The sequence below is a fragment of the Ogataea haglerorum genome, assembly GCF_019207285.1.
Source record: "Ogataea haglerorum isolate 81-453-3 chromosome Unknown 81-453-3_NODE_12_length_311171_cov_96.283249, whole genome shotgun sequence".
In the NCBI taxonomy this organism is placed as follows: domain Eukaryota; kingdom Fungi; phylum Ascomycota; class Pichiomycetes; order Pichiales; family Pichiaceae; genus Ogataea; species Ogataea haglerorum.
Window position 1 is genome coordinate 90,538 of NW_025065162.1, and position 18,576 is coordinate 109,113.

Genomic DNA, 18,576 nt, shown 5'->3' on the forward strand with positions numbered 1-18,576 from the left:
AGCCGGTAGAGGTTCTTGGCGTTCGCCGTGAGCGAGCTCAAAACGTACTTGACGCCCTGTGTGCCAACAAACTTGTTGCTCTTGCCCAGCCCGAGCGGGTCCTTGAACCCGTTCTCGATTTTGTACGACTTGTATGTGGTGATGTTATGCCAGATGAAATTAAAGTTGTAATGCATGCTGGAGTTCCAGAAAATAGGCATGTTCAGGTTGTCCATGGTGCACAGAAAATGCACCTGCTCGATCGCGGCGATCTCGCTCAGAATCTGCTGCATTCTGTCCGTGCGCAGCGCCTCGCCGTCGATGTTGTTCACCAGCAGGACGCACCTAAGGCCGCTGTTCTGTGCGAAGCTCTCCTTGATGTTGGACAGTGTTTCGTGAATGTGTGGTGCTATGGGGTTCCTAACCCCGAGAACGGTCTCCTGCAGCATCGACAGCAGTGTCTTGGGACGGAAGTCGGGGTTGTACCCGTTGACGACAAGACACTTTGCGCCGGACACCGCGGGCAGAAAATGCTGCTGCAAAAATTCGAGCACTAAAAGACGTTTCGAGCCAACACCGTAGAAAACCAAGTTGAAGCCCTGCTGCAGCTCGAACGTCCATTGTGGGAACTGCAGCCGGTAGTAGTTGTTCAGATTTGCTATCTGGCGCTCACCAGACATCTCCAGGATTTTGTTGTATTTTTCATACTCCTCGTAAGTAAGCTCTGGAGCCAGCGCCATGGACGCCGTCCCGGGCTTTTTGTTTTTCAGCTTTTGCTGTTCAAAATAGCCCTCGTGGCCGTCGTAGAAAAGCGACTTCTCCTCGTCCGCGAAGTTCAGCAGCAGGTCCTCGGTCCGGTCGATGTTGGGAACTTCCATCAGCTTGACCGTGCTCATTTTTAGCGGTTTTAGATCGGCCTCCTCTAGCGGCGCAGCGGTCGGCTTCGGCGTCCTGGGCGCGCGCGGAGCGGTCTGCGCAGCTTTGCGTGGCCGCCGTACTCGCTTTGCGCCAAATTCCTCGTCGGAAACGCCGTCATCAGCGTCGTCCATAGGATCGTCCTCGTCCCCGTCCTCTGTCTCCTCAAACTCGCTGACGGACTCCTCGCCACTTTCGTGCTCGCTCTCTTCCAGCTCCAACGGCGCCAGTCCGTCCTTCTTGCTCTCGGCGATTATTCGGTCCGCCAGAGCCATCTCCTCGGCGTCGATCTCGTCCTCGTCGTCCTGCAGAGACTCCAGCTTGAGTCGCGTGGCCCGCTCCACCGCCGCTCGATTGAGCTCCGCCATCGACCGCTTCGCCGGACTGCGCAGCTTTGCCAGCCGCAGCTCCTCGTCCTCGAGCCGCTTCTTGCGCGGCGACCGCAGGCCAGCTCTTCCAGAAAACGGCGAACTCATTAAATGAATAATATTTTTGAAAAATTAAATCAGGTACAGTGGTAGCACAAAATGCGACGAGCTTTTTGGACGCACTTTTGCCGTATCAGGCGTGTCATCTGAACGCTTTCAAAAGCACTAACGGCAGAGAGTGAACCAGCACCATTTCACGCAACATGGCATATTCAATGACTGTGTAGGATCTCCCACCCTTCTCCTACTTGGCTAAATATTTAATAATAGGTAATTCTTAAATGCTGATTTTCGTCCACTTGTCAATTGTTTCACCTCCTCCAAAGCACCAGACACGGCCCAAATGTCGCCATCTGCATTAGCTGCCCCCTCGCCCCTCTCTTAGGATGCAACTGCCTTCCACCATCGCCATTCTGCTTCCTGCACCTCTGCACCACAATTCGTTATCTAGCGGCTCTAAATCTTACCCGCTAAAAAATTCGTTCCTCCAGCACTTTGATCCACTATGTCGTCCAAGTCCCCTGACGAGTCGTCGCCGCTGACTGCAGCGTCTTCCGGGCCTTTGTACACGCAGGAGCCCGAGGGAATCAAGCTTCTGCCCGCAGACACCACATTCTCCAAAGAGACTCGGTACGTGCTCGCCAACTCGATTCCGGTGCTCCTGACATTCGTGTTCCAGTATCTCTTCCAGATAATGATCCCGATCTACTTCTCGAGCAGGCTCGGGGAGACGTATCTCTCAGCGTGCTCCTTATCGCTCACTACGTTCTACGTCACCGGACCGGTGATAGTGAACGGATTTTCCACCTCCCTGGATACTTTGTGCTCAACAGCATTTGGAGCAGGCAGCTACTCGAAAATGGGCCTGTACTACCAACGCTGCACTGTGATACTGATGCTGATATTGATTCCTAGTGGCATATTCTGGTTAAATGCCGGACCTGTGATCTATATGGTCGCTCGAGACGAAAACCTGGCCCGCTTGTGTGCACAGTATCTCCGTATAATGCCGTTTGCCATTCCTGCCATTGTGACGTTTGAGTGTTCCAAAAGATACCTCCAGTCGCAGAACAAGTTTGGGGCCCCCACCAGAATAATATTCCTCGCTGTGCCCGTCAGCGTCGCACTGAACCATCTGCTGATTCCCGAAATCGGGTTTCTGGCGCCTCCGCTTGCATTTGTGCTGACCTACTGGCTCATCGCCAGTTCTTTGTGTCTTTACATCTGCTTCGTCGACGGCTACCAATGCTGGCACTATAATACCACTTTCCGCCAGCTCACCTCCGAATGGGCCCCATTCTTCTCCCTGGGCCTTCCCGGCGTGCTTATGATCTTGTCGGAGGCGTTTGCGTTCCAGGTGATCACGTTTCTCTCGGCGAAGTTCAACTCGTTGGAGCTGGCCTCGCAGTCGATCGTCTCGACCGTCGCGTCGTTCGGCTTTCAGATCCCGTTCTCGGTCGGGATCTGCTGCTCTACACGGCTGGCCAACATCATCGGCGCCAAGTCCGAAAACTACAAGATTGCCGTTACTGTGTCGCTGTTTGCGGCCTGCTTCCTCAGTCTCTTCAATTTCTGCTGGATGGCGCTCTTCAGAACCCGTCTCACAAAACTGTTCACCGACGACCCGGATCTCATCGCCAGCGCCAGCAAACTGTTCCTCGTGGTGGCCTTTAACCAGTTTCTGGACTGCATTAATGTTATCTGCGCGGCAATTCTACGTAGCCAGGGCAGACAGCGGATCGGATCGCTGCTGAGCATGATATGCTACTACCTCATAGCCACGCCTTTCGAGGTGCTTATGGCGTTCTACTGGAAGATGAACGTCTTTGGACTGTGGCTGGGTCTCGCCGTGGGAGTGGGAGCACTCTCGCTGAGCGAACTGGCGATTGTGCTCAAATCCGATTGGGAAGCGATAATCATAAAAAACACGGACATAGTTTGATAGTAGACAAAATAGCAACATAACATTTGGGGTATCATTTATTCGATGTAGGATCCGAACACGGAAAGCGCGCCAAACGTCAGCGCAGAGCCGAACGCAAGGCCGGCCAGGAACGGCTTGGCCTGGACTTTCTTGGTTTTCTTCACTGGCTCCTGCTCTTGGATCTCGTAGACGGTGTCAGCGGTGTCCGAGATCGGTCTCTTTCTGCACGCACGCTCCTCCAAGTCGGGCTCAATCTTAATTTCGGGCTCGTTCTCGGGCTCAAACGCCATTTCCACAGGCTCCGCAATGACTTCCTTGAGAAAGGCTTCTTCCTCTGGCGCAGAGTCCGAATTTTGCTCGTTGTTGCTGAACAAGTTACAGCTTCCCTCACACACAAACTCGACTATGTGGTCAGAGTCAGGGTCCTCGCTAGGCGTCTCCTCGCTGTCAGAATCCGATAAACCATGGGCCCAGAAATCTGTCTCGCGCTCCACACATTCGCACTCCACCTCGCCCCCTGAGTCTGAATCCTCTTCAAAGAAGTCCTCAGAGTCTGGGCCAAAGTACGTGGACTCGCTGACAGGGGGTTCGAAGGTCTTGCTGAACATGTCGCGCAGCGCGTCCAAATGCTCGTCGTTGAGTCCTCCAAACGCGGCGGCGTCCTTCGTTAAATCGGTAAATGTCCAATCCCAGAGGTCCTGTTCAGGCTTCTCACCAGCTACTCTCAGATACTCATTGCGGTTGAGCCGAACAGCACGCAATTTCATTCGGTAGTCTGTCACCACTTGGAACTGCACTTTGGTGCATCTAAATATATCGAATGGATCATTCGCCCGGCACTTGCCAAGAACAACAAGCCCAATGATATCGCCATTGCGCAGCATAACGCGGGTCCCATTCTTTTTCAATCTCATAGCATCTGGGGTTCCATAGCGTAGCAAGCAAGACCCGTGCTGGGAAACGTCCTTGATATAGATCGCCAGTTTTTCGTCATCGCTGACGGGTGTCACATATCCCAAAATGTGATTGGCGCTCACAGCAGCGTCATTTACTAGAAAATTGTCCTGCCTTTCCTGTCTTTCCGACTTCTCGCCCTTGTGGCTAGCTCTCCCGATTATTAGAGAGGGGGATAGCGACACCCCAGCCTCATTGAAAATTGGCAGGGGTAAGTCGATCTCGCGATAAGGAAATGTGTCGCCGGGATTCACAAACTCAAAAGACTTTGCTTCTGGCTCAGCAACCAAATTCACAGACATGGTTAAAAAAGGGTCGTAATTTGAAGGCAAATATAGTTTCCGATAAGGACAATCTAATATTTACGGCTGTGCAGAGAGGTGGTCAATCTTTTTTAGATGTGGCCTGCGAGTATGACTCGACAGCTTGTATGAAGAAGGGGAAATTGGTGTGGTCCTGCGTGGCTGCAAACAACGGACGGTTTTCGAAATTGTAGATGGGTGCCCCGCTCAGAGACTGCAGCATTCCGCGTCTTCTGGCAAACTTAATGATTAGTTCTGGGGCATCCAGCACAGCCAGCTCCTTGTCTACATACGACTCTATGTCAGAGACGTCGCCATTGAATAGCACAAAGTTCCTGACCGTCTTGGCCACTCTCTGCTCTCCATCTTCCTCACAAACCAACGTAACCGTAAGCCCGTTCCCTGCAGAATAGGTCTCTGAGATCTGGGCCGACTCCAGCTGCGAGCTCGCGGGTGCCGGTTGTAACTTTGCAAGTCCGCCATCGTCGCCCGATGGTCTATCCGGCGGCTCATGATGTATCTCACTGTTCTCTATCGTTATGGTCTCGGGGTTATTCACTCTTACCAGCTTGATCCAGGTCTCTTCAAGAGACTCCGTGTCGCTCAGAACTGATATCTCTGTCTGGATCATTGAGCCTAGTCTGTCCAAATTTTTCCAGGGATTGCCGCTTCTTTCATAGAGCGTGACGGACTTCATGCCAGAGAACAGTGCCCATGAGACCAGCCTGGCGGACTCTGCGCACACTCTCATAACCTCTGAGGCCTTGTGCGTGTGGTGGGCGGCTGCCCACTCAGCTCTGTCAGATAGCACCTGGGAGATCTCCTTTTTGTCGGGAACCACAATCCTTTTTTCGGCAGTCAGGTAAGGGGTGGGCAGTTCTTTGGGTGGGGGGACAACCAAGGGATCCAACTCGTATATGACCATCAAATGTTTAGGAACCCGTTTGCCTGCCAGTGCCTGTCTGACCATCAATTCGCTCTTTGGGATGCTCGTCGCCAGCGAGTGTGCTAGTGCATGGTTGCCGATCGTGGTACGTAATTGTAATATCCTCCTGATTCTCGATTGTGATGGAGGCTCATTGGACATCTGAGAGACGGCAGTACTAGGCTCCAATGGCTTGTCCACTGACGAGGGAAAAATCCCTAAAGTGTAGACAAACCACCAAAAGTACGCATCAAGGACTAGCAGGGTCCATTGGACCCAGCTCCACAGAACAAGTAATAGCCCATATAGGAGGTGGAGTCTCTTGAGCGATTGCCGCCGTAATCTGAAATGGAGCAATCCCCATGTGTTCGCGTTTGCTAGTAGCTCCATGTTCGACCCAGCCACAATCACATCCTCAAGTTTCATGGGGGCAGGATTATGGCCCGCTCCGCCAAATATCTTGAAAGTGAAGAAACGCGTGTCTGAGGGCCGGATGCTAGGCTTGATGATAGACGACTGGCTCGAGACAGCCGACAAAAGCTCTTCAGGCACTTCTTCGGACATGGCTCTAGGAAATTGCCGAAAGAGATAGGCCAAACAATTGTTTTTCCCTCTTATGCCCCTTAAAAAGGACTCATCAATTTCCCCTTGGTTAAAAGAGGCGGCGCACGACCTGAAAATTAGTATATAATTCAGCAGCTGGCCAGGACATTTATTGTATGAGTTCATGCGGAGACCCGTGCAAGCCGCAGGCCTGTGCAATTCAAGGTGAGTAGACTAAGGGTCGACCGGGACTAACACCACAGACTGCCTCAAAGCGAACAATTACAACGAGTCGAGATGCACTAAACTGATAGACCAGTTGTACGAGTGTTGCACGAAATTCTACGAAGAAAATGGCACCGATGCAAGATCGCCCTGCTGTCCGATCCCTCGACTGCTCGCAATGAAAGTGAGGCAGCGCACGCAGGAAAAATTGGACGCAGAGCTGGTGAGATGAATGTATGTTTTGGACCACGCGAAGCCGGTAAAGCCTGGCTTCGCTTGAATGGCGGTGTAAACACTCTGATCTTAGGCTGACCCGAGCACAAAATATGAACTGACAACCATATCCTGTGACTCTAATGGGCGCCTTTGAGTTAAGACATTTTTTAGAAAAACAACTTTTTATGCGAAAATTTTCCATTTATACCCCTATATTATTTATTTTTGGTATATTCGTGAGCGTCCGGTATTAATGATTTCAGGCGAGATTCTCCAGGAACCCACAGGTTGATCGTGGTGGGCGTGGTTTCCATGCGGACGTTCTCCTCGAATTTTTCTATGGCCTCGTCGATGCTCACCGGATCGATGCCTTGGTCTATCAATTGTTGTCTTAGTAGCGCTATGTGCATTTGCATCTTGCCCTGGATCATCATGTGCTTCTTGGAGTTTTCCACCGAGGCAAGCGTGATCTTCTTCTTGTAGTTCTGCATCTGGATGAGCATCTCCTTTTGATTCTTGCGGAGCAGCGCGAGCTGTCTCTCATTCTCCTTCAACTTCTCCAGCAGCTCGTACAGCAGGATGCCCAGAGTGACGCTGATGGTGAGCGACGCAAACCCGATCCCAAACCCGATCCCGAGATTTTTCAGCTTTTGCGAGCTAGAGATCTGGGTCTCTGGCGGTGCCGTGGCGGGCCGTCGCAGCTCGTCCAGCGTCTTGGGCGGTTCTGCCGGGTTCCTGAAGAACGAGGGAGGATGATTGACAGAGTAGAACCGCAGGTTGCGCGTGCTGACGGCTTTAAACATGTGGCCTGAATCTCCCACGTCTACAGAATTTTCCTTAGCAACACCGACCGGGATTGAAAAGGCTAGACGGCTTGAAAACTACACCTCGCACCACATACTATATTTTATTAGCTCGTACCAGATACTGTGCAATTAGTGTCTTCTAGACTCAGCAATGATCTTGTTCATCTCCTCGACCTTGGCCTTGGCTCTCTTCTGAGTACCGAGTCTCTTCTTTGCGAGCTTCTTGGCTCTCTTCTCACCAGCGTTTCTGATGAGTTCGATGACTCTTCTTTCGTATGGGGCGAGGCCAGCAACTTCTCTGACGAGAGATCTCACGAAAGCGGTTCTCTTGGAAAGAGCGCCCTTTCTGTAGGAAATCTTTGGAGCAACCTCCTTGGCCTCAACCTTGTGACCTTTGTTCAAACCAGCAGCGATACCTGGTGGTTAGTGTGGAACTGAGCGCGAGGGACAGCAGAACGCGATTGGCGGAGAGTCGTTGTGTGCCGTTGGCATAATCCTCGTCCTTGATGTGAGAAGCTGTCTGTGATTACCTCAAGGTTGATCATCCTATCCGTGGGGTCGATGTGTACGGTTCATATTCAAGTTCACGTGGCCTATGTGGCCGTGAAACGTCTCTCTCCTCGAATCAACGTCCCTGTGTCTCTCCTGTCTGTCTAATTATACATACCAGACTTAGCCATTTCGATGTGTAAAGTGTATTCTTTCAATTTCTGTGAAAATTTTCATATTCAGTACCCAAGTCTGCCATTCTACAACCCGGTCTCCCACCAATTTCACCCACCCCTGAAACTCTACCCCCTACACCACTGTCCGTGACTGTGAAAATTTGTCTGTCAGAATAGTGATACTTCCCGTGCACGGGTGTCTATGTACATACGATCTATTTCACGACAACGTCGCTGAGGTCCACCTTGTAGTGCTCTAGCTCTTTCAGAAGCTCCTCAAAAGGTGCGCTCTTGCGTCTGTTGTTGAATGCGGCAAATCTGAGGTTTCCCGGTGTGTGCAGCTTCACCACAGGGTACAGTTTCTGTAAAAGCTTTCTTCTCCCAACCACCAAAGAAACCGGCTCTCCGTTGTACGTTCCTTTGAAGAAAACCTTAATCTCGTTGCCATCTGCGTCACTCAAGACCTCGTAGTTCTTCACACTAGCTTTCTTAGCGCGTTCCTGGGCCTTCAAGACATCGTATCTGAGTCTCCACCCGAAGGGACCTAGTTCCTTGATTCTAGCTCTCTTATCCTTTGTGAGATAGTTATCCAGACCTCCCTCCTTTGTGATTGTTCTCAGAACGCGCGCAGTCAGCTTCAAGGGCACCAACTTGTTCAGCGACTCAGACCATAGTTTCTTTTTCACCACGTTTGGGAGCCATGTTCTGCGTGCCCTGTTTTTATGTTCAGAGACCTTGTTTCCAAAAACAATGAACTGACCACCAAATAGGCCACGGTTGCTTCGTTTGAAAATACGAGACTCTCCGTATGGGTAGGGCGGATATTTGGGTGCTTCTGCAGGTATTCTCAAATTTCTTGGCTTCAAATCACCCACTTTGTACTCGACTTTTTTCTTCAGCTGGCGATTAACCACGTGTCTATAGTTGCGGCCCAGGGTGGTTGCCGTAGTCGAAAAAGCCCGCACCCCGTGGATAACATCTTTGAGCGCCAGAATCATGTTCAACACAAACACTTTTTCGCTAGCAACAAATTACTGTATTTTTTACTTGACTTAGTCTCCGTGTAAAGATGTACTTTAGCTCTATAGGCATTACCAAAAGCCACCCTTCTTGAACCACTTGCCCTTCGCTTCGCTGATCTCGGCCTTTGTGTCCGCGAGCTCTTGCGTTACCGACGCAAGCTGTTCCTCCAACATCCGATTTTCCTCCATAACCTGGAGATTTCTTTCCATGGTCTTTTGAATTTCCATATTCATGCTGTTGGAAATCTCGCCGGTAAAGTCGACATTGGTGTCGCTTTGGGTCTCCAGCCTTCGAAGCCTCTCTGTAAGCTCGTCAATTTGTTCCTGAAGTTGCCTATTCTCGTCCTGCAACTGAGCAATCTCCATTTTCCCTTGTACCATTTCGTTAGCGATTTCTACGTGCTCCCGATTAAGTGTAGCGTATTCTGCCTCAATATGCCTTATGTCTCGCAAAAGCTGGCCATTTCTTGTCTTGAGCTGCGAAATTTCGGTCTCCATCTCTCCTTCAAGCTTGTGGATTTCGGCAAACTCGGCCTCATACCGTTTCAGGTTCACAGGGAGAATATCAATGGCCATTGAATCGGCCACAAAGTCCTCGAGTCTGTACGTATCAATAGAGATTTCCCTGTTTGAGTACCCGTCTGCCAGTGTTCTTGGTGCGCTATCATCACCGCTATTGTCAACGTAATAGAAAAATAATTTGTCTTTCAAAAATGGTAGCAAGTCATCGAAACTCAGTTCCAAGAGCTGTTTCTGGTTTTTCATCATCAGGTTGAGAGCAAACTTGAGAAGAGACTCAATGCCTTCGGCAATAACAATATCATATATGCGCAACACCATTTCCAGTGGGAACTTGTAGCCAAAAACGGTCAAAAACCATTGGGTAGCATACATCGAGGACCGCACACCTTCTCGTTTCAAATGCAAGTACAGCTCGGGCAGGTTGTCTTCCATGAGTCTGTCAAATTGGTACAGTTTCAAGTGAAGCCCGGGCATTTGAGGCACAAACAGCTGCTTGAAGTCGTACGTGTTCATGAGTTTCACCAGCATGCAGAATGCCTCGCTGGCTTCCATATTCATCAGCAAGGGAACAGTAATGAATGCCATTCCCTGAGTGTAGCCAACCTCCTTATCATATATGCTGTAGACCTTGATGATCTCGTACAGGTCAACGATCTTTGTTCTGACAGCGCTATTAGTCACAAAACTCGTTCTTGCAAGATCTCTTTTGATCAGTTTTTGGTATTGGCTCTCACAGTTGCGGTTAGCACGGAAGGATTCCTCCAGCTCCATAGACTTGGAATTACAGATCACCTGCCACACGAGTCCGCGGAGCTCGCGCGGTATTCCCTTCGTGATATTGGCAATTAGCTCCTCTGATCTGTTTTCGAGAACCGAACTGTAGTCATTGATCACTTCAGACCAAAATTCCCAGTCTATTCTCTTGACCAGCTCGTCGTCGTTCGTGTACTCAATTCCCGTCTTGATTTCATTAAAAGTCCTCTTTATTCCGTTCGCACCTTGACTCAGCAGCTCGCGGTCTTTAGTAGACTGAGAATTGAGATCTTCAACGTTCTCCCAGTACCGTGAAAATGCCAAACTTTGATTCTGTGGGCCGGCAAGCTCGCTCATGACTTCGTTAAAGGTGCCGTTGGACTCCTCCGAGCCCTTCATGTTAAACGCAAACCATTTCCGCAACGTCTTGACAGGCCTCTTCATTGAATAATCCAAGTTCTGTCTTTCCTCGCCGTTATGTTCTTGTGGAATATTGTCGTCAGAAGGTATCACAACCGGCTCTTCGTCGCGATGCGCAGGTTCCGGAAGCTCGCGAGGAGGGATTTCTGGGCCAGTTGATTTATTCTCAGCAGCAGGCTCCTCCGTTGGAACCTCCGAGGATAAGCTGTCGGCTTCTGGATTCAAGGCGGAACTTTGTGGATCGACTTTAACTGAGCTATCCGTTTTTTCGATTGTGGCAGATTTGCCTGTGGAGAGACTAGATTGGTCGTTTTCAATCGGGGAAGACAGGTGCTCCTCCGGCTCGTGTTCTTTATCTGGAATAGGAGCGAATTCCGGCTCAGCATCGGTATCTTTGGCTTCATTGCTCGAAAGAGCGACGCCCGAAGCATCGATGAACTCGTCGTGAGATTCGGTCACCGAGTCCTGTTTCGAATCATTCACAGATCCGCCATCATCATCGCGGCCATTGTCCTCCGGCTCCAAACCCTCCGTCCCGGCCTCAGCACTGACTTCCTGGGATTCTTGCAATTCCTTTGTCTCATTCTCCTCTTCGTGCACATTCTCTGGGGTGCCTGTCTCCACGTCGTTCACAGGATTTTCGGCGTCCTCGCTGCCTGACATCTTTTGCTTTGTGTTCTTCTTGCGTGCCGTAGAAAGCAGAAACCACGCTCCAAATAAATTGCAAAGAAAACACCTACTTATTTATCTATTTATCCTACACTGCGGTGCACGGGTTTCTTTTGTCTCATAAAAAATCAATTCGTAAGTAGCCTACCTAGTCCCGCCATCAACCACAATGATCGCGTCCATATCGCTGTAGATCTCGCTCACCGGGATATCGGGAGCTGGAAATTCCAAACCCCCACTGGACGAAAGCACTGGATGCTCGTCAAAAAAGAAGAGCGGGTCGTCTTCGGAAGCAGACGACTCTGAGGAAATAAAGTCATCGAAATTGTCAAAATCAGGAGAATTGCATCGGTCGGTAGAGGACAGCGAGCAAACACCGTCGCTCGCCATCGATACGGAGCGGCTCTCAACGCCTTTGACCACGCCGCTCCGGATTCCAGACTCGGCAAGCATGGTCTCCATCTTGGGTACATCGCAGTTGGGGAAATGACATCGAATAAGGTTCCTGTCGTCCAGGTGCTCGATAACGGTCACGCCTATGATCTCCTTCAGACGCTTGATGTCACTCAAAATTAGCATCCGGTGCTCGAACTCGTTCACAAGATAGGCATTTTCAAATTCCTGCATAATCTCGTCGTCCAAGAGGAATTTCTTGGGCAGGGCACGGTCCTGGCACTTGAGGCTGAACTCGACAACACAGCCATCGGTCTCGCTCTCGGCTCTGGCAAGCTGCATATTGTGCTCCACGAAGGACTGGTTGGCGTTCTGGGAGCCGTTGGAGTCTCTTCCCATCAGCTTGCTCTGCAGCTCGTGGCCCTTGAGAAATGAGGCGCGGAGTCCCTGGGAGAGATTGTGTGCTGCCTGTGACGTTAGGGTCTGGCCGTAGGTGGAATACATTCTCGCGTTGTGGCGTGTGAAGTTGGAATAAAGTGAAGATGGCGCATAGTTGCACCCGGCACGGAATGTGATTCTAAAAGGCTGCACCTGGTATATAATATTTCTGGTGACAGACGACACAGAGGATCTTGAGACCGCGCGGAGATGCACCGGTGCCCGGCGCGAGGTCGAATAGTAGCGCTGGGCCCCGCCAAAAGCGCCAAACTGGACGCCGCGGGCTCTGCGGTTGGCCAGAGGATGACTCTTTGTCGGAATTCGAACGGGCACGCGTTCGAGCTGTACTTCCAGCTGTCGCTGCCGCTGATTAGCAATCAGCTGCTCGGCAACGTCGTCGAGCGTCTGGCGGATGTTCCGCGCAGACCTTCGAGTAGCCGAGATCAGCTCTCTTATCTTGTTTGCAACCATAAGCAGGAATGTTTTTCGCCACTCGGATTTTGCGCTGCAGAGATACAGCACCGTGCGGCGCCACAGCTGTGGCTGGGGAAAATGGCGTAGTGGCTCCCCCACAATTTAAATCAAACCTATCTGAAATACATCATCTAATACAAGAACATATAGCTTTGAAGATTTGCACGGCAATCTTCTGGTTCTGCGGCGTGTTGAGCTGCTCGAACACGGACTGCTGGTGACCGTTTTGCTGCTGGTGCGGCTGTTGATACTGCGGTTGTTGTTGGTACTGCGGTTGCTGCTGGTACGGCTGTCCGCCTTGCAACGGGACGTGGTCGTCGTCGGGAACGTTCTGGTGCTCATTCATGGCGCCGATGCCGTTCGGATTGATGTCGTTCCAGGAGGCCGGGATCCGTGCGCCAGCAAGCTCAATGATTAACACCCCAGTGTTCTTTGGATTAATGTAATTTTTCAGGCCGGCCTCGTTGCAAAGCTGCTCGACCGCAGGCTTCAGCTTGGCGATGCCGTTTTTCGAGTGCAGCCCTTTGCCGACAATGCACTCCAGATGGTGCTCGTTCCTCTGGATCCCGTTAATGATGCGCTGTTTGAGGATATACTGGGCCTCTCTCACATACAGACCGTGCAGGTCGATGTCGTTGCAGTCGGAATCGAGGTTGTTCTCTCTAAACACGTACTCTGCGGCCTGCCGGTTGTAGTTTTCGGCTTCCTGTGCGTACCTCTGGGCCTGTTCCGAGTACCGCTTTGCGGCAGCGCCGTCTCCTTGCTTGTATGCGCGCCGCGACTCGCTCGAGAATTGCTGTTTCTGCTGGAAAGCCTGGTCGGCCTTCTTTCTCAGGATCTCGTACTGTTTGTCCGTGGCATGGTTGTAATCCTTCTCGTCTGGGTGTTAGTGTGGAGAAGGCCTACTCACTCGAAAGGAACGCTCCACGGCTCATAACCTCGGTCATGGTGCTGGCTGTGGTGCTGGCTGCGGTTCCTGAAATTCATTTGGAGTCGGCCAGCGACGCGACGACAGGGCTGTTAGCCCCTTGCGTGTGTCACGTGTGTAGTTTTTTTTTTTCCAGTTTTTTTCACCGATTTCAACTTTCTCAAAAATATTCTCATCCAACTACACAATGGCTGCTCCGTATGTTGATCGCTGACGAGCAAGGATCTGGACGGTTCTTGTTGTGACATGACACTCACGCCTGCGGCGTGGTCTTGAGATTATTACAAGCGACGCGGCAGGCCCGCGCTCCTCGTACTTATCTCACCGTCAAACGCACTGTAATCCGGCACCGGATACAGCTGACACCCTGTTCATGTCCTCGGACATGGTGCTGCTGCGTATTGCGCGAAGCGATTGCAGCGAAAATGATGCCAAAGAGAGCCAGGCTTGGCCTCCTCTCTCTGGAGACATTACATGCTGGGAATGTTCCTCGGGGACAGTTCCCGGCGGGGAATGTGGCAGATTGCGTTTCACACGTGCAACCTCCAGAGGCCTTACTCTGGATTCCCACTACTAACCTTTAGAATTCCTAAACCAGAATCTCAGATCAAGAAGACCAAGCAGGCTGCCAAGACTGCTGAGCAGGTCGCTGCCGAGAAGAAGGCAAGAAAGGCCGTATGTATAAGCTCCGAGACTTCCCATCAGCTGATGAAAACCTTTATTGAAACGGCTAGCTGAGGCAATGAAGCTTGTTAGTTAACCATCTTTCGGGACTGATTTGGGAAGCCGCGAAAATTTTTTATCCTTACTAACTATTTTAGGCCAACAAGGAGAAGAGAGCTGCTATCTTCAAGAGAACCGAGGCGTACACCAAGGAATACGCCGACGCCGAGAGAGCTCTGATTGCTGCCAAGAGAGAGGCCAAGGCTAACGGCTCCTACTACGTTGAGGCCGAGCCAAAGCTTGTCTTTGTCGTCAGAATCAAGGGTATCAACAAGATTGCTCCAAAGCCAAGAAAGGTGCTGCAACTGCTGAGACTGACCCAGATCAACGCCGGTGTGTTTGTCAAGGTCACCAAGGCCACCTCTGAGCTCATCAAGCTGGTCGAGCCATACGTTGCTTACGGTTACCCATCGCTCTCCACCATCAGACAGCTCATCTACAAGAGAGGCTACGGTAAGGTCAACAAGCAGAGAATTCCTCTGTCCGACAACGCCATCATTGAAGCCTCGCTCGGCAAGTACGGAATCATCTCCATTGAGGACCTGATCCACGAGATCTACACCGTTGGTCCTAACTTCAAGCAGGCCAACAACTTCCTGTGGCCATTCAAGCTGTCCAACCCATCTGGCGGCTGGGGCGTGAGAAGAAAGTTCCAGCACTTCATCCAGGGCGGATCGACCGGTAACAGAGAGCACTACATCAACGAGCTGGTCAAGAAGATGAACTAGGCGGATTGTGTACTCATAATAATACGACGAAAAAAAATTATATCTATTTCTCAATTTTTTATTTTTTCTGGCACACCCAGTCGTTGAGGCCGTATCTATTTCTGAGAATTTCAATCGCGTAGAACTGCAGTCTCACCACAAAGATCGTGCCGTGCTGGTCGTACTCCTGCGAGGCGTCCGATCGAAGCAGCGTGCCGAAATTGTAGTCCTGCACCTTGTCCTCGAACTTCTTGAGGAAGTTCCTCCACCGGGCCTTGCCGGCAGCGGACTTCATGTCGTCCTCGCTGACCTTCGCCACACCCTCAGGGGACGCAAACTCCGGGAAGTCCTTGAGCACTTCCTCGACGATCTCGTCGTCGTACTTGGTCAGCTTGAGCTTGCTGCCGGGGATCGACTGCAGCAGGTTCCAGTACGTTTCCATCTGCTGCACTGCCTTGACGGCAAACTGCTTTTCGATGTCCTCGAGGTTGTCTGCTGTTTCGGCGTCAAAGGTGTTGAGCGACATGCTGGCGAGATCGATTGATTATTCCTATTTTTTTTATTTTTCTGCCAATATTTGTGCAAATCAGTAGAATTTGAAATTGGTAGCAGCTTAGCAGAACAGACTACCAAATGCGCTATATAAGACCCAGCACGCCGGCCTTGCTCAACCAAACAATGGACTCAGAGAAAAGCATCAGCATTGTCGAGCTCGAACAGCAAGAGACCTCGCCCAACTGGCTACACCGCACACTAGCCACCTTCAGGCCCGCCGCCGTCACCGACGGCGTCGACGCGCCCCTGAAACACCAGCTCGGCTCGTTCCAGATGCAGATGATCTCGCTGGGCGGGTCTATTGGCACCGGCCTGTTTCTCGGCTCCGCCCAGTCGCTCAGAGACGGCGGGCCCGGCGGCATCCTGATCTGCTACTCGCTCATCTCCGTGATGGTGTTCTGCATGGTGCACTCGCTGGCCGAGCTCGCGTGCAACTTTCCTGTGCCCGGCGCGTTCTCGTACTACTCCACCACGTTCATCGACCCGAGCTGGGGCTTCGCCATCAGCTGGAACTACGTGATGCAGTGGCTGGTGCTGCTGCCGCTCGAGCTCAGCGCCGCGTCCATCACGTTCAAGTTCTGGGACGGGTTTCCGATCGGCGACGGCTACCTGATCACGGCGTTCTTCGTCATGATGGTCCTGATCAACATGCTGCCCGTGAGGATCTACGGCCTAGCCGAGGTGCTGTTTTCGGTGACCAAGATCGTTGCTATTTTCGGCTTTCTGGTCACGGGGCTGGTGATCCTGTTCGGCGGAGTGCCCCACCACGCAGCCATCCTCGACCGCTACTGGAAAGACCCGGGGCCGTTCACGCCAGCAGGGTTCAAGGGCATTGTCGCCGTGTTTGTCACCGCCGCCTTCAGCTTTAGCGGCACAGAGCTGTGCGGCCTGTGCGCAGCAGAAACACCAAACCCGGTCAAGTCGATCCCCAAGGCGTCCAAACAGGTGTTCTGGCGGATTCTGTTCTTCTACATCAGCTCGCTCACCCTGGTCGGGCTGCTGGTGCCGTACAACGAGCCGCGGCTCGTGGCCCGCGGCGAGGGGGGCGCCAACAGCTCGCCGTTCGTGATTGCGATCCGCAACGCGGGAATCCCCGTGCTCCCGTCGATCATGAACGTGGCGATCCTGATTTCCATCCTGTCGGTGGGGAACTCGGCGATCTACGCCACGTCGCGCACGCTGGTGTCGCTGGCCAAGGCAGGCATGGCGCCGCGCTGCTTCGGCTTTGTTGACCAGGGCGGCCGGCCGATGGTGGCCATCGGCGTGACGCTGGCGTTCGGGTGTCTGAGCTACGTGTCGCTGGTCGGCAACGGCGCACAGATCCTGTTTTCGTGGCTGCTCGCGCTGTCCGGGCTCAGCTCGCTGCTGACGTGGTGCTCGATCGGGTTCTCGCTGATCCGCTTCCGCAGCGGCCTTGCCGCGCACGGGCAGAGCACACGTGACCTGTGCTACGTGTCGCGCACGGGTCTGTGGGGCGCGTACGTGTGTTTTGGCTTCGGCGTGGTGGTGCTGGCGGCGCAGCTGTGGATCGCCGTGCTGCCCGTTGAGGGCGCCGCGAGCGCAGAGAAGTTCTTCAAGGTGTATCTGGGGGCGTTCGTGGTTGCGCTTTTTTTCGCCGGGCACAAGCTGTACGTGTACGTGCGCACGGGCGCGCTGGGCTTTGGCGTGGACCCGGCGCAGATGGACATGTTTACAGGCCGCCTCGTTGCAGACGGCGGCAAGAAGTGTGGCTCGGGAAGTAGCATTTAATACAGAATCTAGTGTTTGTCCTCGTGCGGCACAAACTGCACCGACACGGTCTTGAGGTTGTCGTGGTTGAGCTTGAGCTGTTTTTTGAGGCTCTCGCCGATGTGGCTCATCTGCTCGAGCGTGAGGTGGTTGGTGTAGTCCTTCTGGTTGGCCGAGACGTCGACGATCACGTTGAGGTTGGTGCCCGACGGCAGCACGGACAGCTTTTTCACCTTGAGGTTGCCGTTTTCGCGCGCAAGCTGCGCGTCGGTGAGCTCGCGCAGGCTCTGGTAGCGCGGGTCCGACGCCGGCAGCGCCTTGTCGATGAGCTCCTTGAACGACTGGAACATCCCGGAAATGCCCACCTTCATCACCAGCACCGACACTATCAGGCCGCCCACGGAATCTAGCCAGTAGATGTTGAGGAAGTAGCCCGACGAGATGGTGAGCACCGCCACAACCGACGTGAGCGAGTCGACGCGGTGGTGCCACGCGTTGGCAATCAGCACCTTGGAGTTGAGCCGCACGCCCACGTTGCGGGTCGCGCGGAACAGCCACTCCTTGACGGCGATGGACGCCAGCGCCAACCACGCGGCGTTGATGTCTGCGGTCTGGACGGTCTGTGTCGCCGCGTCGTGCGCGTGCCCTGCGTCGTGCGTGTGGCTGTGGCTGTGCGAGTGGACGGGCAAGTACGCCAGCACGTCCATGACGCTGTGCGGCAAGACCGGCGTCAGGATGTCGATCAGAGAGCCCCAGCCGATCTGGAGCCCCGCGTACAGCAGAATCGCCGACACGAAAAACGAGCCGAGCGTCTCCACCTTGCCGAAGCCAAACGGATACAGCTCGCTCGGGGTCCTGTTGCTGTACTTGACGGTGGACAGCGTGAGCACGTCGGAGACGAGGTCGCCGACGGCGTGGACGGCGTCGGCAACGAGAGCCTGCGAGTGGAAGTACAGCCCGCCGGCAAACTTGGACACGGCCATGGCGACGTTAACTCCGAGTCCTACCCAGGTGATCTTGACGCCCTCGTTGGCCCAGTCCTTGGTGTCGTAGAGCTTCGACGCGTCGGCGCCGTGCGAGTGCGCGTGCGGGGCCGCGTGCGAGTGCGAGTGGCCGCCGAGATGCGATATCGGGAGGTGCGGGTTGAAAAAGTCCTTCACTTTGGACCAGCCGGACTGGGGTGGAACACGGGGTGTTGGCGGCGGGCTGCCGGAGTGCTGGTGCTCGTGGAGAGCGCGTGTGCTCGTGCTGAGCGGCGCGCGGGTCCAGACGGGCTGCAGGAGCACAGGGCGGCGGCGCGCGGCGGACGAGACACGGGCGTACATGAGGGATGGATGTGCAGTGTTACGATTTGCCATACTT

The 18,576-nt window shown here is 53.0% G+C and overlaps 15 protein-coding genes across 15 annotated transcripts; 2 read left to right on the forward strand and 13 right to left on the reverse strand.

Annotated features, from left to right (window-relative positions):
* Positions 1–159: 159 nt before the first annotated feature.
* Positions 160–1,370, reverse strand: KL911_004171 (uncharacterized protein; the record flags this gene model as incomplete). Its single annotated transcript, XM_043199433.1, has 2 exons — positions 160–324; positions 405–1,370. The coding sequence occupies 2 exons, from the start codon at positions 1,368–1,370 to the stop codon at positions 160–162; spliced, it is 1,131 nt and encodes a 376-aa protein (XP_043052995.1).
* A 457-nt stretch (positions 1,371–1,827) lies between these two features.
* On the forward strand, positions 1,828–2,237 carry KL911_004172 (uncharacterized protein; the record flags this gene model as incomplete). The annotated part of the gene is made up of 2 exons (XM_043199434.1): positions 1,828–1,871; positions 1,946–2,237. 2 exons carry the CDS (start codon positions 1,828–1,830, stop codon positions 2,235–2,237), a joined length of 336 nt encoding a protein of 111 aa, XP_043052996.1.
* A 13-nt stretch (positions 2,238–2,250) lies between these two features.
* On the reverse strand, positions 2,251–3,257 carry KL911_004173 (uncharacterized protein; the record flags this gene model as incomplete). Its single annotated transcript, XM_043199435.1, has 2 exons — positions 2,251–3,008; positions 3,203–3,257. The coding sequence occupies 2 exons, from the start codon at positions 3,255–3,257 to the stop codon at positions 2,251–2,253; spliced, it is 813 nt and encodes a 270-aa protein (XP_043052997.1).
* Positions 3,258–3,302: 45 nt separating this feature from the next.
* On the reverse strand, positions 3,303–4,502 carry KL911_004174 (uncharacterized protein; the record flags this gene model as incomplete). Its single annotated transcript, XM_043199436.1, has 1 exon — positions 3,303–4,502. The coding sequence occupies one exon, from the start codon at positions 4,500–4,502 to the stop codon at positions 3,303–3,305; it is 1,200 nt and encodes a 399-aa protein (XP_043052998.1).
* An 82-nt stretch (positions 4,503–4,584) lies between these two features.
* Positions 4,585–5,991, reverse strand: KL911_004175 (uncharacterized protein; the record flags this gene model as incomplete). Its single annotated transcript, XM_043199437.1, has 1 exon — positions 4,585–5,991. The coding sequence occupies one exon, from the start codon at positions 5,989–5,991 to the stop codon at positions 4,585–4,587; it is 1,407 nt and encodes a 468-aa protein (XP_043052999.1).
* Positions 5,992–6,272: 281 nt separating this feature from the next.
* On the reverse strand, positions 6,273–7,214 carry KL911_004176 (uncharacterized protein; the record flags this gene model as incomplete). Its single annotated transcript, XM_043199438.1, has 2 exons — positions 6,273–6,548; positions 6,732–7,214. 2 exons carry the CDS (start codon positions 7,212–7,214, stop codon positions 6,273–6,275), a joined length of 759 nt encoding a protein of 252 aa, XP_043053000.1.
* A 132-nt stretch (positions 7,215–7,346) lies between these two features.
* KL911_004177 (uncharacterized protein) lies at positions 7,347–7,897 on the reverse strand (the record flags this gene model as incomplete). Its single annotated transcript, XM_043199439.1, has 2 exons — positions 7,347–7,633; positions 7,885–7,897. The coding sequence occupies 2 exons, from the start codon at positions 7,895–7,897 to the stop codon at positions 7,347–7,349; spliced, it is 300 nt and encodes a 99-aa protein (XP_043053001.1).
* Positions 7,898–8,097: 200 nt separating this feature from the next.
* KL911_004178 (uncharacterized protein) lies at positions 8,098–8,880 on the reverse strand (the record flags this gene model as incomplete). The annotated part of the gene is made up of 1 exon (XM_043199440.1): positions 8,098–8,880. The coding sequence occupies one exon, from the start codon at positions 8,878–8,880 to the stop codon at positions 8,098–8,100; it is 783 nt and encodes a 260-aa protein (XP_043053002.1).
* Positions 8,881–8,973: 93 nt separating this feature from the next.
* On the reverse strand, positions 8,974–11,262 carry KL911_004179 (uncharacterized protein; the record flags this gene model as incomplete). Its single annotated transcript, XM_043199441.1, has 1 exon — positions 8,974–11,262. One exon carries the CDS (start codon positions 11,260–11,262, stop codon positions 8,974–8,976), a length of 2,289 nt encoding a protein of 762 aa, XP_043053003.1.
* A 150-nt stretch (positions 11,263–11,412) lies between these two features.
* KL911_004180 (uncharacterized protein) lies at positions 11,413–12,570 on the reverse strand (the record flags this gene model as incomplete). The annotated part of the gene is made up of 1 exon (XM_043199443.1): positions 11,413–12,570. The coding sequence occupies one exon, from the start codon at positions 12,568–12,570 to the stop codon at positions 11,413–11,415; it is 1,158 nt and encodes a 385-aa protein (XP_043053004.1).
* Positions 12,571–12,700: 130 nt separating this feature from the next.
* On the reverse strand, positions 12,701–13,972 carry KL911_004181 (uncharacterized protein; the record flags this gene model as incomplete). The annotated part of the gene is made up of 2 exons (XM_043199444.1): positions 12,701–13,452; positions 13,852–13,972. 2 exons carry the CDS (start codon positions 13,970–13,972, stop codon positions 12,701–12,703), a joined length of 873 nt encoding a protein of 290 aa, XP_043053005.1.
* A 42-nt stretch (positions 13,973–14,014) lies between these two features.
* KL911_004182 (uncharacterized protein) lies at positions 14,015–14,952 on the forward strand (the record flags this gene model as incomplete). The annotated part of the gene is made up of 2 exons (XM_043199445.1): positions 14,015–14,176; positions 14,335–14,952. The coding sequence occupies 2 exons, from the start codon at positions 14,015–14,017 to the stop codon at positions 14,950–14,952; spliced, it is 780 nt and encodes a 259-aa protein (XP_043053006.1).
* A 58-nt stretch (positions 14,953–15,010) lies between these two features.
* KL911_004183 (uncharacterized protein) lies at positions 15,011–15,457 on the reverse strand (the record flags this gene model as incomplete). The annotated part of the gene is made up of 1 exon (XM_043199446.1): positions 15,011–15,457. The coding sequence occupies one exon, from the start codon at positions 15,455–15,457 to the stop codon at positions 15,011–15,013; it is 447 nt and encodes a 148-aa protein (XP_043053007.1).
* Positions 15,458–15,684: 227 nt separating this feature from the next.
* Positions 15,685–16,136, reverse strand: KL911_004184 (uncharacterized protein; the record flags this gene model as incomplete). The annotated part of the gene is made up of 2 exons (XM_043199447.1): positions 15,685–16,035; positions 16,104–16,136. 2 exons carry the CDS (start codon positions 16,134–16,136, stop codon positions 15,685–15,687), a joined length of 384 nt encoding a protein of 127 aa, XP_043053008.1.
* Positions 16,137–16,158: 22 nt separating this feature from the next.
* On the reverse strand, positions 16,159–18,572 carry KL911_004185 (uncharacterized protein; the record flags this gene model as incomplete). Its single annotated transcript, XM_043199448.1, has 2 exons — positions 16,159–18,060; positions 18,126–18,572. 2 exons carry the CDS (start codon positions 18,570–18,572, stop codon positions 16,159–16,161), a joined length of 2,349 nt encoding a protein of 782 aa, XP_043053009.1.
* Positions 18,573–18,576: the final 4 nt, after the last annotated feature.